We start from the raw sequence: 17092 nt of genomic DNA, 5'->3' as shown, positions 1-17092 counted from the left end.
ATAAATAACATCAGTCGGCTGCTGCAGGAAAGGCCCCTGCAAAGCAATGACTCTATTTGCTTCTCCTGACTGAACTGCACTGTGATGGAAAGGGGTATTGCCAACCATTTCCAGGCTTGGCAGAAAATTACTCTGGACACATGAGCGTTAAATAGTGTTAGCAATGGGCACAAAACCAGTTTTTCCATCACTCTTCGACGTAGACCACCAAAGGGGACGTATACTGCAATGTTGGACTGGCTGGTCGAAAATGTACAGTCTCGGCTAGGGAACAGTCTAGCAGTTTATTTCAAGGTCCCAGTGAACCAAAGACGCATGCCTAATTGAAAGGAACATTGACTTTAGCGCACCTGAATTTAGAACTCCTTTAATGAGTTAGACAGGAGAGATCACAGGGTCCCGATTGTCACAAGGGTGGGCAGCATTTATACTACTTAAAACATCAGTTTGTGAAGCTTTTGAGAGCCAGGCCTGGCAGCAATGGATGCCTCAAGTGTAGGTGCTTCTAGGGTAACCATCTCTGATTTTCCATGAGTCCCCTTTTTATGTTTCATCAAGGCTTCCTGTTGACTAGCAAACTTCTATATCCTGGAAGCTCACTCTCTTTCTGGTGACCTCCATATTCCTGATCCCCCAATAAAAAAGCACGTTTTCTCAGCCTTTCTGAGGCCTAATTGTTTCATTGTCACCACTGAAATTGGATACATATGTACCAAAATATATCTTTTCTGGAGCTGGTTCAAAAGCCAAATATCATAGCAGCCAGATTACAGTCTGCCACACCGTGGCGAAACCTTTACAAACATTTTGGTGCCGTCCAAGTCCCTGCCAGGAAGACGATAGACTGCTTCCCGCCCTGTTTCATTCTTCCCTCCCACTATGATTGGAGGAGAGCTGGTATGCCGGCAAAACTGATGAAGCAAGAAGTTGCCAACGTGGGTTCTCTGCTCGGCGTGAGCACTTGCTAAACATCCTGAATGTTTTGGCAACAGTCATCCCCGGGCTTCAAGCTGTAAATGTGTAGCGGAAAAAAGTACAATTGCAAGTATTTGTATTAGAAATATTTAAACCATTTTCAGAAAATTGTCATTTAGCACCATTAAATCACCGTGTGTGCAACCCGCAAACCCAGTGGGCCGTACCTTCTATAACCATACTCCACATTATGGCAGCTGCATGTTTCTAGCTTGTTACTGAGCGGCCTCACTGTCTCCAAGGGTTACACAGGCGTGTGTATATACTTGGTATTTATGTAGCAGGGACTTAGTTTAAAAGCAATGGAGTATATGGTCAAATGAAAAGATGCAGGCACCGTGTGATCGGAGGAGTAGCTGCTTTATAAGAGTGAACACTGAGCATCCCTGCATAATGATGCAGTATTCTTTAGTGCCCAAATTGGAGCAAGCGCTCGGTGTTTCCATGCTGCGGTGTACAACCCTGGTCTCAGTCATGCGTACCCCACAAATGCACAGATCAAAGCTCTGCTCCCATCATAACATGGCTCTCTAGCTTAAGTGAAGTCAGTAAACACACTTGTGGTACGTAGAGCATGTTTGGGATGGTCAGGCTGCAATATTAATTTGTGTAGTGCTCGGCTTCACTATAACAATCGCCTCATAAAAATAATTCCTAGAGCAGTTCCTTACGTTAGGGGCAGGGCTCCTTCTTCTTTTTTTAATTTTTGTAATTTTTTTTTTTTTAGGAATACATGTACAACCAGCCTAATATAGTGAACGTGTCACAGCCTTCTTGTCAGTTACATGGTATTTAGTCTAGGGGTGTGTTAGATTCGTGTAATCTGCTTTTGGTTAATGGTGTGAAATTTCGCAAAAATGATACAAAATGTAAAACCTGCTTTTAGTGCTACATTTTAACATAACATCAAATGCATCCATTTTGTATCCAAGTTGTCATGTTGTGCAAAAGTGCCAAAAACTCAAGTACCATGGACAACCGCCACTTGGGTTCCATCATTCACATCCTTCCTGTGTTCCTGCACTAAACTTTTGCTGCAAATGTGGTGTAATGAGTAATCTGAGGAATTTCAACTAATGTGAAATTCTCAAAAATACGCAAGATTACCACAACATAAGGGAGGCAGCGAAGCTGTGAGTTAGTGAAAGTCTTCAACTGCTGCCCATTCATAAGGAGCTTGAAAAGTCAACAGCCTGGGCCAGCTGTGCAATCTGTAAGGATTGCAGCTACAAGAAGACGGCTGCTAGCTTAAATATCATTACCACAAAAATATTGCTCAGTCAAATTGTTAAACTTTTTTTATTTATTTTTTGTTACCATTACCTCTAAGGGCGTGATATTTTTGCAAATGATAGTTGATAAATGTAATTTTTGTGCGACTATATTTAGAACCCTATATTCCCATATTCTGTTAACAAACCTTGTGATTGTTAATAATGGAAGATAAATCTACTCTAGCATTCTTCAACTCTTTGTTATTGTTTGTTTTGTGACAAGTACGCTATTTTTAAATTTATGGTACATTAGTAATTTGTAGATTAATTAACTTTTGAATTTAGCTAATGTCAGTATGTTCTTATTTACAGTGCCTTCAGCTAGCATGACCAGGCTGATGAGGTCTCGCACAGCATCTGGGTCCAGTGTAACCTCAATGGAAGGCAATAGAAGCCGTTCCCATACCGGAGAGGGTACACGAAGCCGCTCACACACCAGCGAAGGCAACAGAAGCAGATCCCATACTTCTGATGGCAACAGGAGCCGCACAAACTCAAATCTCACTCCCAACTCTGGAAGCAATGCTACACCCATGGAAGCCTCTTGCTAAGCCAGTCTACTAATACATCAGCTTTACTACTTAATGACTGACCACTGTGCGTTGCATCTCGGATTTCTTTTCTGTTTTATGAAGATCTTGTTTGGCAGAAGTTTGCAGGAACTAAACAAAATAGTTGCTTGGCGACCTAGTCAGAACCCTGTAATAAGTAATCCTAACCACTTGTAGTTTGCCACTTAGTAACTGATGCCAAAGCTCAAAACACTTGCCAAAATGTTGTATAATTTATATGGAAACCAATTTTTCATGACAATTCACTTGTCATCCTGTTTAGTTAGCTCCCTATTGACTTGAGCTTTTTGTCTCAGAGAAGCAATGCATGACGGTTACTTAGTTAAGTTATGGAAAACCTAAACCTTGAGTTTCAGACTCGCATGTACATAATTAATTACACATACTATACTGTTGTTGCTCCTTTTCTAATTGAATAGTATGCCTATTTTCTATACCGAATATATATATTTGTATATTATTATAATATTGATAATTAAACGTTGATTTATTTTTGAAAAATGTAATCTTTGCACTCGGTGTGCAAATTCCTAACACAAAACTAAACGCTTTAATACATTGAATGTTTCATAAGGTGAAGCTTTGGATTAAGTCCTTTAAATGAGATTTTTTTTTTTTGCCATCTGGAATTTAAAATGTATTAAACCACATTGATTTCCATGGCATTACTACTAACAGCTGAACTTATGAGTAGGTTAAGTGAATCATTTCTACTACAGCAGGTGACTTTGTGTACATTTACACGCCATTCATTTTCTGATTACTTTCGGAATTGTGTATAGCTAAATAAGATGATGTATTCTGCAGCATTCCATCTCTTGACAGTAAAAGATGACATTATGTAAGTTATCACTACTGCGGCATGACTTGCACATGCCAGTATGTTTCACAATGGTTAGATGCAAGCTTACTTTTTAATTGATTGACACTGAAGTGCAGCTAAGTTGATTCTAAAAACACTCATTTTGTAGAAAAACATTCACAAATACTGCAAATGTTCACTTCTAACGCAAAGGGCTTTTTTGTTTTTTTTGTTTTTGTTTTACAAAGCCAGGTTATTTTTCTAAATTGCTGGGGTGGGATATATCTGTAAATACCGAGCTTTGTCACACATTATAATGCGAGACTAAGTATTTCAATGTTGCTAGAACTTCGAAAAGTCTGCGTATCTGTCGTACAGTATGGCAGTTACAATTCAGAGGGGGCATTGTAGATTTGTTTATGGCAGATTTAGATGCGAGGGAGGGAACTGCTGTTAATGAGAATCTTGTATTTATTCATGAAATAAATGTGTAGCGATGGAGAGTTAAATTGTGTTAATTAAATCATTTTTGTCGAACAGTCAATATGCACATGCATTAGAGACGTGCAACCAAAGGCTTCGATGTGCATGCTATTTAAAGATAAATTATGTTGGTGCTAAGAAGTAAGACCTGACACAAAGCACAACGTTTTGGTGTGAGGTCTGACACAGCCAGAGGTCTGCCAGTGAGGAAATGAAAATGGAGAGAGTCTATGGCTGAGTCCCTTAAATCCACTGGTTTGACAAGTGCTAATCAGATTTTGTATCTATGCTCAATATTTCATGTTCATTAGTCTCTCCGTCCTCTTATTTGTGCATCAAGTGTGCACACCTATTCAGAACTTTTGTTGCACTGTGCAGAGTGCTTGCACTGCAATGGAAACCTTGTATCTGAATTTTTGTTCAAGTGCCCCAGACATTGTAGATAAGCCCAGGGAACAGCATACATGGAGTGGGGCAGTTGTTGAAAAACAATCTGGGGATGCTGAGCTGGCACGTCACACAGGAACTGAAAAGTTGATAACCGAAAAGGCCCAATTTGTGATACCCATGGATTGGATTGTGATGTGAATCTTATCTAACATGGCCACCTGTTATGACTTGAAATGTGATGTGTCTGGAACCTGGAATTTGGACTTCTTCCAAGTTCAGCTTCTAAGCCAGTGTTCCAGGGATGCCAGTTGATGTCTGACTGGGAGAGAGACCGCTGCGCTAGGTTGTAGAGAAGTTATCTTGAATAAACCGGAAGTTATTCACCGTTCCCAATGTCCTGTCTTGAGGGAGGATGGTACAAGAATTTGGCGACGAGTTGCCCAGCCAGTCTCCTACTGTGCATCACAACTGTGAATCCATTGTGTGCTGTGGCATCTCTTGGATTTGATTATTGAATCCTCCGAACTGCACACCCTGTCCATAGGCGCAAGATTTGCCTGTGGACAAGAGACGCAAGCAATACAACGCGCTCAGTGTGAGGCTTGAGGCGCTTGCAGTAAGACAAGCTTTACAGAACGCTCTATAGTTGCTGCGTTGGGATGTGGGGTCACATGCTTTACGTGAAGCTGCCATATTTCTTTGGGTCAACCGCACATACCCATACGCATATGGTGATACGCACACCACTCTTCAATAGCCTTACCACAAACCAGTATATTGTACCATGAGTATTTTATCAGTGTGCAGTACTCTAAGGCTTCACAGTGATATCCACACCCCAGCGGTTGATTGGTGACTCGCATACCTTTACATTATGGAGAATCACAGTTCACTTCTTTATTCTATTGGATGGCAATTAAAAGCTGACTACACCTGGTATTTTTATTGCATAGTGTACAGCAGATCGGTGACTTGCACGCCCTTATGTAATTTTGAGTTGCATATTAGTCGTTCTGGTGGGTGGCATTTATGAGCTTTATATTACATAGCATTATACTGTACAGTACTCACTGACTGGAGTGTTATTTCTATATATCCTGCTACTGTTATTAAGCTGTCACTTCAAGGTCCATTATGCACATAATTCCATTGTTTCACCACCAACATTTCTGTCCATACCAGGCCCTTTATCCTTAGAATGGGAGGATTGGATAGGTATGTTTGAAGCATAGAGTGAATCCTTGGATGGTACAAATTCAGTGTGGTATGCAAAAAGGCACAACATTTGAACTGTTTAGGCAAGGAAGGTCAACATATCTTTAAGTATTTGGCTACTGCCACTCAGCCCAAGGGTAACCCTATTGAGGATGTTGATGCAGAAATAAAAAAGTGTCTTGAACTTAGATTTGCTGAGAAAGTAGATTTGATATTGAGTCACTACAAATTTTATTCTCATCCACAAAGAGAGACTGAGTCTTTAGATGACTTTGTATCAAAATTGAGGGAACTTTCCTTGAAGTGCAAATTTGTTGCAATGACTGATGAATTGGTTCATGACCAGTCCATTGTGCATTGTAAATGCAAGATAACACAAGAACGCTTATAGGATACCAAGAACCCCTCTCTAAAGGATGCAATAGACATTGCAAATGTTGTGGAACAATCTCAAATTTGTGTGCGAGAAATGGAAAAGAAAGGCAATGCTAGTACTAGAGTCTCGATGGTAAAGGAAGACCTTGATGAGAATGCTGTGTTTAAATCGGGTTGTTCGGTTAATAAAACAAAGCTGCCTTCTAGGGTTTGTTATAGGTGTGGGAGTAGCTTTCACAGTGCTGATTACCGGAAATAAGGATTGTATGAAATGTGTCCGGCAGAGGTCGTTTTTCAATAGTCTGTAAGCATGTCAACAAACATAGTGGCTAGGATAGATGATGAAAACAAAATAGTTGAGCAGAAAGAAAGAATTCTCTTTGTAGGCAATGTGGACACAGGGGAGGAGTAGCAGGCCTAAAGCTGAGTTTATAATTAATGGGAAGATAGAGCTCATGATAGATTTGGGTTCCATGTTTACCATTATTCCTAGGACTTTGTTGATGGAACATTGAGCAGGAGTGCATCTCCTGCCACAGGATATTGCCACAGTGGGAGGGCGGAATGCCATTATTGATTTGGTGGGGGTACATGGACACAACAGTGGAGTTTGGCAGGATAATAATTATAGGCAAAGTTTATGTATCTGAGGATGGACCACCGATTCTGGGCTGGATGCACCAGTACGACTGCAACATTGTTGTAAATCCTAGTGCGCCCAATCAAGTGGTGGTAGTTAATGACCTCACTTTGCCTGACATATTGGAGGAAGCTCAGGAGGTTTTCAAAGAGAAGTTGGGCTGTCTAAGGGGTACTGTCCACAAGATTGTATTTGAGCCGGATACAGTTCCGGTCCAACATAAAGTACGTAGAATTTCTTTAGTGGCATGGGCAGCAGTGAAAAATGTTGGAGGAGATGATTTCTACATGAGTAATTGAACCAGTGGAAATTTCCAAGTGGATACCTCCGGTTGGGATCACTGAGAAAGTTGATGGCAAATACAGGTTTTGTTGGGATCTTGGATCCCTTAACCAGAATATAGTGTTAGATACTTACCCATTGCCTAATATGAACAAGTTAATGCTGTCCCTGGCTAGTGGGAAGTACTTCCCCAAACTTGACTTGAGGAATGATCACCAAATCAAACTGCATGACAAGTCAAAGTCTTCAGCTTTCATTACAATGGAAGGTACATTTGTGCTTACAAGAATGCCGTTCAGGTTATTTCGGCTGCGAACGTGTTTCAGCGCATGATGAGTGAGGTGTTCAGGGGTATGGCAAATATTCTTTATTTTCAAGATATCTTGATATTTGGTGGCTCCATTGAGAAAAACAACAAGCTCTCCATAGGATAAAGGAGGCTGGTTTATCTCTCATGCAAGACAAGTGTAAATGTTTGGTAGATCAGATGGAATACCTTGGCTATGCAATCACTGCTGATGGGGTGAAACCAAAAGAAAATTTGTTGGATGTGATAAAGTTGGCACCTTCACCAGTGGATAAAGATCGTTTGAGGTCTTTCTTGGGCCTCATTGAATATTACGCCAAATTTGTACCAAGGTTTTCAGAAAAGACAATGCCTGAGGCTTTTACTAAAAAAAAAAAAAAAAGTGACTGGTTTCAGTGGGGAGATGAGCAACAGAAGTGTTTTGAGCAGATTAAGGAAAAAAATACCAGTGCTTGCATTTTTACACTGTTTGATACCAGGTTGAAACCCACTCTCACAGTTGATGCAAGTGCCACAGATTTGGGAGCTGTTGTCAAAAATTCACGTTAAGCAAGAAAGGACAGTGTTATTTGCATCCGGAACCTAGATCATCTCTAAGAGGAACTACTGTTAAGCGTGAGATGCTTTTAGCAGCCTGGGGTACAGAGTATTTTGGAACTCATCTCTGGGGTTCAGTTTATTCTGCACACCCACCACAAGCCCTTGGTTAAAATAATGTAACCAGGTGGAACAGATATAGGCTGTGCGAAATTGGCCAGGTTGGTGGCTCACCCTTGGGAGCATTGCTACACACTAGAACACATTCACGGGTGGAGGAGTTGTCAAGGTGACCGTCAGGGTTATCTTTGGATTGGCGTATGGTGGATGGTCCTGCGGTTTTAGCAAAGGAGAATGAAGGTGTGGTGGCATCGATACTAGATCTTAGTAGTGTGCATACAATTTCCGTGCAAGAATGGGTGAAGAAAATTAAGTTGTATCTCACCCTTAAAGATGTGAAATGCTTGACTTTGTTAGGAGATAGGCCGGAGAGTTCTGTGATGCTCTGTCAGATCTTGCCTTAAGATATTGGATGAGTTGTTGGTATGGGAGGATACTGTAATCATGAGGGTGGAACAGTTTGTTCCTCCTTAAGGGTTACTACAGAAGCTTGTAAGGATAGTGCATGAGGAGCACCTTTGCCAATCCAGAACCAAAAAAAAAAGGCTGAGTGGTGGTGGCCAGGTATGGATAAATGAGTGAAAAAGTATGTTGAGGATTACAGTGTGTGTAAGGAAAGAGAAAAATGCTTGAAGGTTGGGGCGCAGGTGGATTTAGGCCACACAAAGGATCCAGGTAAAGCCTGGCATGTTGTGTCCTTAGACTTCATTGGTCCATTGAGTGAATGGAGAGGGTAATTAAGGTATGCTATGATGGTGGTGGACGTGCATACTAAGTGGATACTGGTTAAGGTTTTGAAAGAGACCACCACCAGAGCTACTGTTTCTTTATTAAGGGAGATTGTGTGAGAAAGGTGTTCAGTCTGTCACCACCATGGATAACGGCACACAATTGACATCCCATGAGATGTGGAGTGTTTTGGAGTCTTTTGGGGTTAAGCACAAACCCACTTCATTATACAACCCACAGAGCAATGGTATAGTTGATAGGACCAACGGAATAGTCAAGGGGACTATACACATGGCAGTTCCCAGTGAACTAGATGCTAGTAGCATGGTTATGGAGATCTGGACATATTGCATGGGTGCTCACATAGTAACTGGTAAGTCCCCATTTGCAATGATGTGGGATAGAATGCCAGGAACCTAGTTAAGCCCTGCATGGATGAAGGAAACGGTGAGATGTGCCCAGTGGGACAGTTTGGACAAGGATCAGGTGGAGTGCACGAACAACCAGCATATTTGTGAGAGAGGCTGGGTGAAACTTTGATGTGATCAGAAAGGTGGTGGTTTGTCCAAGTTCAAAGGGCCAGTCAGGTTGTCCTCGACATGAAAAGTGGAGCAATAGGTGCATGGCCTTGCATCAAAGAGGTGGTCAATGTGAAGTGGCAAACCGTGAGAATGGTGGGGGGTGAGTGCCTTCATGTTGATATCAGATGAAGAGTTGTCAGTCCTGACAGAACCTGGGTGATACTGTGATAATTGCCCGAGATAGAGGAAAGAGAGAGGCAACTCCTAGTAAATCTAATGGCCCAAATCTCCTTATAAATCGGGCAAGAGTCAGGAGGGCTAGTCAACCTCCTGGGTATCTTAGAGATTATGTTCATTAAATCTGTACGTTTTCTCAGATTTAGTTTTTCATGGCTCTGAGAAGGTTTTGTCATTTTATGTTTTGAAGTAAGTGTACTCTGTTAATTCTTCCTACCCAGTGTTTGTAAGGGAGGAGGATGTGTTACGACTTGAACCTGTAATATGGACTTCCTCAGTGTTTCAAGTTCCAGCTCCTCAGCCAGGGTTCCAGGGATGCCAGTTGGTGTCTGGATGAGGGACAGCTGTGCTGGGCTGTAGAGGAGTTATCCTGACTAAACCTGAAGTTACTCACCGTTCCCAGTGCCCTGTCTTGTGAGGGAGGATGGTACAAGACCACCACGTCATCTTAATTGAAGAAATTCCCCTTAAATAGCTGGTGCTGTTTATCAAAATAACAACAGTCACACTTTTAATAAGTGAAGAGCAAAAACATGTCTGGCCTACAAAGAAAGATCTTACTACACTAATGCCTCCATGAATCAACTGTATGACGGCTCAGTTTCTTGTGCATTCTTGTTTTTCGAAGGATTGTTTGTCCCAGCTGCCATTTCGCAGCATTATAGATGAAACAAGAAGTAATGATTCCAAGCTACTTGGTTTTAGGGTACAGCCTATTTTTCCTCGCACGTTAGTTTGACACTGTGGACATTGCCCACCTGGCCTATAACTTTAAAGATGATTGTCATTACAGGGGGGGAAGGGTGTGAGTATTGCAGACTCCAAAGGGCAGGAATACACAGAGCAAAAATGGGGGTTGGGGCACCATTCCAGTAGCCTATGATAACATGAAACATATTTTGCAAAAATTGCTTTAACACATCTATAACATTTTGAGTTCTGTGGCACAAAACCTTTTTCTTAAATATATGTTTCAAATTTAGCCATTCAATTTAAACAGTAAGATTTATTAACTGTTACTGGAGAATGTTCTGTAAATATTTTAAAATAATAAAAAATGCTTATACATATGAATAGGATTATGAATGTGTGCAGACATAAGGTATGCTGCATAAGGTATGCAATTCAATGCAAGTGAGGGAGCTCTGATTAGTTCCCAGATTTCAGGTGGAAAGCTGCTTCTTTATATTGGTGGAGCTGCAAGCCCACAAACTCTCTCAATTTACTCACCTAATATTATTATTATACATATCTATATCTATATATTTATCTATATATATGTATATATTTTTTTTGTGTGGAATGTTTAAGCTTAAAATAAGCCCAATGCCATCCACCTCAATGTAGACAAGCGACACAGCCTTTTGCCACATTTTAGCAAATTCTACAGGCACAGGGTTAGAAACTGTTATCCTCTCCTTCCAAACCAAAAGGCCTTTTATCATTCCAGGCACAATATTGGAGCTTTGAATTGAAAAAAAATAATAATTCTAACCTGGAGTAAGTAAAACCAGCTGATGTGTTTTGCTCTAGTTAGAGCCAACCAGGGAAGTATTGTTTTGTCCAGACACAATTGAGCACTCCATATGAGTCCAAACCCTTGCTTTGCGGTGTGGTTTAAACTTATGCTTTACCTTGAGGGTACATATAAAACCCATAACAAAGGGTGATTTGGATACTTTGGGGTTTACCGTCCAAAATTAATCAGTAAAATACAAAAACAAGTTCATATATAAATTCAATGGTGTTTAAGGAATTGTCCCCCAGTAAAAATGGCATAAACATAGTTAACGTTTTTTGTTCTTCAATTCACCGAGCCCACAGTCTCTTATTGCGAAGCCACGGAATTGACACGCCAAGCAATGAGGGTATTACTCGCTGTACAGTCCATAAATGTCCAGTCTAATCTGAAAACTATTTTACTCTTTAAAGGGCAGTCAGTATATGTGGTGAGGCTCTAAGCTGGATAGCCTCCTTCCTAGGAGTCTGCACACTGGAATTGTAGATAGGCCTGTTTTCCTCTTCTAAGACACCTGTCATCTGTGGGGTCTGCAAGGGCCCAGCATTATCTCCTTTTGCTGATTAATGTTTTCATCTGCCTATTGATCTCGGCCCTGGCTAATTGTGGTCCTCGTTCAGTGTGAGGGTACTGCCCAAATCCCATCAGGAATTTCACTCTACCCTGAAGTTAATTTAGAACTGGATGGGCACCCACTCCCTCAAGCAAAACACCAATAAGATTGAACTGGTTATTCTCCAGCACAGGACAGATGGGCCACCCCCTACTGGCCCTCTGACCTGTGTGCATCTCCGGTCCTAGTGTTCTCTGCCAAGAGCCTGGGCATCTTGGTAGTCAATCAACTGTCCATGATTCCCCACATCATGGCAGTCATGGCGAAGTGATTTGGCCTATTGGGAAGGTTGCTCCTCTTCTGTCACCCGGGGCTTTGAAAGTGGTTATTGCAGCAGCAATTGTCCCACTTGGACTATGAAGGTTCCCTGTATTTCGGTCTCCCTGCAACTCCTTTTCTGTGCTTTTTAATGATCAGAATGTATGTCCACCTTTTAGTAAGAAACAGCAGACCTGAACAAGTGCTACTGTTAATCACTGCACCGTTTGCAAAAGCCATGTCTGAGAGAGCCCAGGAAGAGATTCCTGGACTGACTTCTGCTGCTCCAGAAGAGGAGGAAGTCCAATTCCTTAAAGAGTTCATCCGGGAGTTCTCCACTCATCCTGTGGGTAAAAGAAGCTTGGTTTCCAGGTTACTTGCAAAATATGAGAGCAAAAGCCCAACATGGGAACAGAAGGATGCTATGCTTGCAGAATATCCAGCATGCTTTAATATCTCATGTGCTGCAGGAAGCCGAGGAAACACATCACCAGCTGAGTATCTTTGCTCTATTGCATGTGGTATAAGGAGAACATCAAGTGCATAATAGCTATTTATGATGAATGAAAATCACCCTGAGCTACTGTTAGAAATGGGGTTTCTGGTTGGCTAGGGTATGCACCTCAGCCAGGCAGAACCTACCCACTCTAGTCAGGGCTAGGGAGTTACACGTCAAAGATAACCCCTGCTCACCCCCTTGGTAGCTTGGCACGAGCAGTTAGGCTTAGCCTGGAGGCAATGTGTAAAGCGTTTGCACAACACACGTGACGCACAACATACACCACAAAGTAAACACAACACAGAGCTATGTAAAAATAATCTGTATTGCACAAAACATAATTAGACCAACATTACACGTGAACAATACCCTGCTACCTTAGCAGTTGTCAGAATGTTACACAAGTTACTAATACTCTGCAGGAATATGCAGTTGTCACATTAGAACACGTAAGTACTCAGGATTCTGCAACATAAGCAGTAGTCGGGAATTATAGAAAAAGGTATATGCACTTGTCATGAAAAATTTCTAAATACCCATAAAATCAGAGAATATACCACAAGTCATATAAATACATATCAGCTAGACATGCCCATAAAAGGAACATTAGCATACATAGGTATCAACTGTAAACTGGGAGGAAACCTAAAGCATTTATAAGTCTGTATTAGACTCCTAGAGCCTAGATTGCCTACAGAGTACCTGTTTCCAGTTGATTTGGGCACCTCCAGTGACTAAAGGTGGGTGTAGAGGGCCCCCGGTGCGCAAAACGGGGGCTGCGTGATGTTTTTGAGGGAAGAGGGGCGGTTGGCACCCTTTCCTCATGAACGGGCCCCTCCGGGGGCCTCCGTTCTGGGTGGGGGGGCATGCCTCAGCCTCCGCACACCCTGTCAGTGGGCTGGGGGCCGGGCGCGGCCCACTAAACAATTCTGGGGGCCAAAGTGGGAAGGGACCTCCGTCGAGTTCTCCCTTCCTGATTTTGACAAAAAGAAATTCCCCCGAAAAAGGAAAGGAGCGTCCCGCTCCTGGCGCAGCGACAGGGGAAAGGGGCGCTCCCTGCGCCTTCCCCAAGTCCTGCCTCACATGTGGAATGACACTCTGACCCCTCCGGGGGCCCAAGGAAACACTCGCCTGCACCCAATGTGGTGCGCGAGTGAGGGAAGCCTCTCCCGAGCCGACGGGAGGCTTCCGGTGGAATGGAAGGTGGCAGGGGCGCTCCCGGAAGCGGGAGGTGCCTTGTGGGTGCCGAGAGGAGCACGCTTGCTCTGATTCCTTTGTTGATGTACCCCGGGGGCACTGGAAAAAACACACACCCGGCGCTGAATGAAAATCAAAAGCCCGGGTTGTGGCAGTGATCTCGGGAAGCAGAGCACAGCGCTTTTTACAGTGCTAAAGCCAAACTTGCAGCCTGGGCTGCAGCGGTGATCTTTTACAGCAATTTCAAGAGAGAGCTCTCTACAGCGCTTTAGTGAGAGCCTAGAGAGATCGGTGCAGGTGTCAGGGGCACAGCACCCTGCCCCTGGGAACAACCAGGAGACAAAGGGGCACAGGGCTGGAGGGCCCAGCTACAGGCCAGCACAAGGGTTGCAGGTGGTAGCAGTTTCCTCTAGTGACCAGGGGGGGTCACAGATCAACACAGCAGCAGCAGTCCAAGGTGGTTTCCTGGTGAGTCCATTCATCAGCGTTCTGTGTCCAGTTTCAAGTTCCAAGAATTTTCAAAATGTGGGGAAAATTCCCCTGTACTTAGTCAGTTCTTACAGTGTTTTTTCAATGGTAGGGAGAGGAGGTTCCAGCCAGTTACAACTGGTTCTGGGAGTGCCCCCTCTCTCCTTTCAGTACAGGCTCCAAACATCAGTGGGGGGGGGGGGGGGGGAAGGTAACTGTCAGTATGCCCAGACGTTGATTGGAGACAAGCTGCAAAACACCAAATTCATAAGCACAGATAAAGGCACACTTTCTAGAAGTGGCATTTCTGTGATAGTAATAAAAAAATACATTTACGCCAGTAAGCAGCATTTCTCACCACTATCACAACCATACCACACATGCCTACGCTACCCCTCATAAATCAGACAATACCCCTTACACATAAGGCAGGGCATCTCCAATGCAATCCTATGAGGAGGCAGCACTCACAGCAGTGAGACACCAAGTTAGGCTGTTTGTCACTACCAGGACAGGCCACGCAACATGGCACATGTCCTGCCTTCTACATACATGGCACCCTGCCCAGAGGGCTAGCTAGGGCGTACCTTAGGGGTGACTTACATGTAGTAAAAGGGGAGTTCTGTGCCTGGCAAGAAAATTTAGATCCCAGGTCCCTGTGGCAGGAAACTGCGCACACAGGCTCTGCGCTAGCAGGCCTTAGATAGGTTTGACAGGCTACTTTAGTGGGTGGCGCAAGCAGCGCTGCAGGCCCACTAGTAGCATTGAATTTACAGGCCCTGGGTATAGGGATACCACTTTACAAGGGACTTATAGGTAAATTAAATATGCCAATTAGGTATAATCCAATCATACCAAGTTTGTGAGCGAGAGCACATGCACTTTAGCACTGGTTAGCAGTGAAAAAGTGCTCAGAATCAAAACGTCAGCCAGAAAAGGTCAGAAAATTAAGGAGGCAAAAAGCTAAAAGTCTGGGGATTGACCCTGTAAAAGGGCCAGGTCCAACAGCTACCAATATTATTAGTGTCGTAATGATGATCACATCAGAAATCATTATTGGCCACTGTATGCATGCTTCGCAGCACTGGTCACCAGAGTGCATCTGGCATTGTTGCCACAGTAAGGTAACAACTTATTTGTTAATTTGGAATGCCTTTATATAGTTAATACATAGCCATAACTGCAATGTGATTTGCACCAAGAAGATAATAATAATGAGACTCTCCAGTTCCACATTCAAATATCTGCTTTAAATGTATTTTGGAAATCAAACATTTTTCTCCAAATAGAAGGGTATGAATCCTTAAAATACATATATGCATTTTTATCTTGTATACACACTTCAAAACTGGTATATACACATTAATTCAACCAAGAACACGTTTTCAATTTAGTAGGCTGGCCTGTACACATGAGAGCTACTTCTAGGTAGCTGTAGAGCTACCAGTAGCTCACGAGCTACTTGTTGAAGAAGCCTTCTTTCATGCATTTAGCAGAATCTGGAATGGCTTAATAGAGGAAACACTAAAAAGTAAAAATTAAAATGAACAAAGTTCTAAGAGGTGTTTGATGTGATTATTATTTAATTAAAAAAAAAAAAAACTTCATTGGAAAACATGGTTAAATTGAATATATGGTTGGCTTGGTTGTAGCAGTGTCACATTGCTTTTAAAAATCATCATATTCACTTAAACCACAAGCAGGTACAGTTATGGCATTGAATTACAAGCAGAAAACCACAGATTTGAGGTGGAGTTGTGCAATCCTTAATATTAAAAATATTCATGCACATTACAGGTAGCACACCAAAGGCAATATTTGACATTACAAAATGTATAACAATAAGGAACACCTAAAAGCACATTATTATAATTATACATAATCAAACAATAAATATCACATTTTGTAGTTCTCTCTCATAATGTTAAGGTTTTTTGGGACAGAAATGTCCTCTGGATGGTTAAAGCCCTGTTGCCCTCACCTGAGTTCCCAATTGTACTGCTGTCTGGATCCCTAATGTTAATTTCTTTTTTTGTCATAGATAACATGTACCAAGGCATAAGCCTGTCTCTCAGATTTTGTTTTTTTTGGACCAGGAGGGGTGCCCAAAGTGTGGAAGTGGCAGCATACCATTTAGTGATCGGTAGTAGTGAACAGGTCCTATTTAACCTGTCACAGGAGCACCCCCAAAAATCAAGTTTGATAAAACTTTGTACCTCTCACATAGTTTCTAGTAGATTCCAGAGTGCCTCTAATAAGAGGAAATAGGCATTAATCTTTCATCGTATATAAATATCCTTACAGGGGCTGAGATCTTGATCTTTCCTTGGAGCAAAGAATAAGGGCCCTCCATCTGATGAAAATCGTACAATAAACCCATACTGTAAATTATTTTGTACTTGAGCCTGAGGAATCTCATTCCCATTTTTATATCATGAATAAATGTGCCAAATGGGAACAGCCGTGCCTGTTTCAAATTGACATAGCATAACCATACATTTAAGGCAGAGAAAGAGTACTGACCTCAGGTATAGCAAAATCTGTCGTGTATACATGATACTGGACTGAATGGAGATCAGGCAATGTTACATTTGAAGTAGCTGTGGGTTCTTTCACTAATCTCCTATAACATAGGTCATGATAAAACAGTAATAACAATAATGTTGTGGTAGGCCATCTAATAGGAGTATTTTGCCTCTTCAGCCAAGGAATTTCAAATATTATAGCAGAGTTTGTAGACTCTAAAAAAAAAAATCAAGAGACAATTTCAGCAAATGAGTCCTAGTGGAAACGTACGTGGTCCTAAAGCCAATGGGGTATACCAGCAAAAGTCTGAACTACTTGAAGTACTGTTTTAGGAATGTTATTCTTAATCAAGCAATCATGACTAACAAACATCCCAGAGGCTCCACGACCTAATCGAGGTGGAACATCAATAATCTTTCCAACAACAGTTTTTAACACAATTTGCAAAACTGTCCCAGCACCCACATAAAATTCAATATGTGAAAGCAAAAGCATTTCCGTCTGTGTTACAGAAATCATGATCTTGTATATAAATCCTCTTGAAGATGTATAG

General features: G+C 42.1%; 1 protein-coding gene across 2 annotated transcripts in view; it reads left to right on the top strand.

Moving 5' to 3' along the window:
- Positions 1–4132, top strand: part of NDRG1 (N-myc downstream regulated 1) — a 154780-nt gene extending 150648 nt beyond the window's left edge. For both annotated transcript variants that reach the window (XM_069220786.1, XM_069220787.1), the window contains one exon: positions 2562–4132. In XM_069220786.1, the coding sequence (XP_069076887.1) occupies positions 2562–2800 (239 nt within the window). In that variant the 3' untranslated portion in view covers positions 2801–4132. The remainder of the gene's footprint in view (positions 1–2561) is intronic.
- The last annotated feature ends 12960 nt before the right edge of the window (positions 4133–17092 follow it).

The sequence above is a fragment of the Pleurodeles waltl genome, chromosome 2_2 (assembly GCF_031143425.1).
Source record: "Pleurodeles waltl isolate 20211129_DDA chromosome 2_2, aPleWal1.hap1.20221129, whole genome shotgun sequence".
NCBI classification, from domain to species: Eukaryota; Metazoa; Chordata; class Amphibia; order Caudata; family Salamandridae; genus Pleurodeles; species Pleurodeles waltl.
This window is presented reverse-complemented; position numbering and strand designations above follow the sequence as displayed.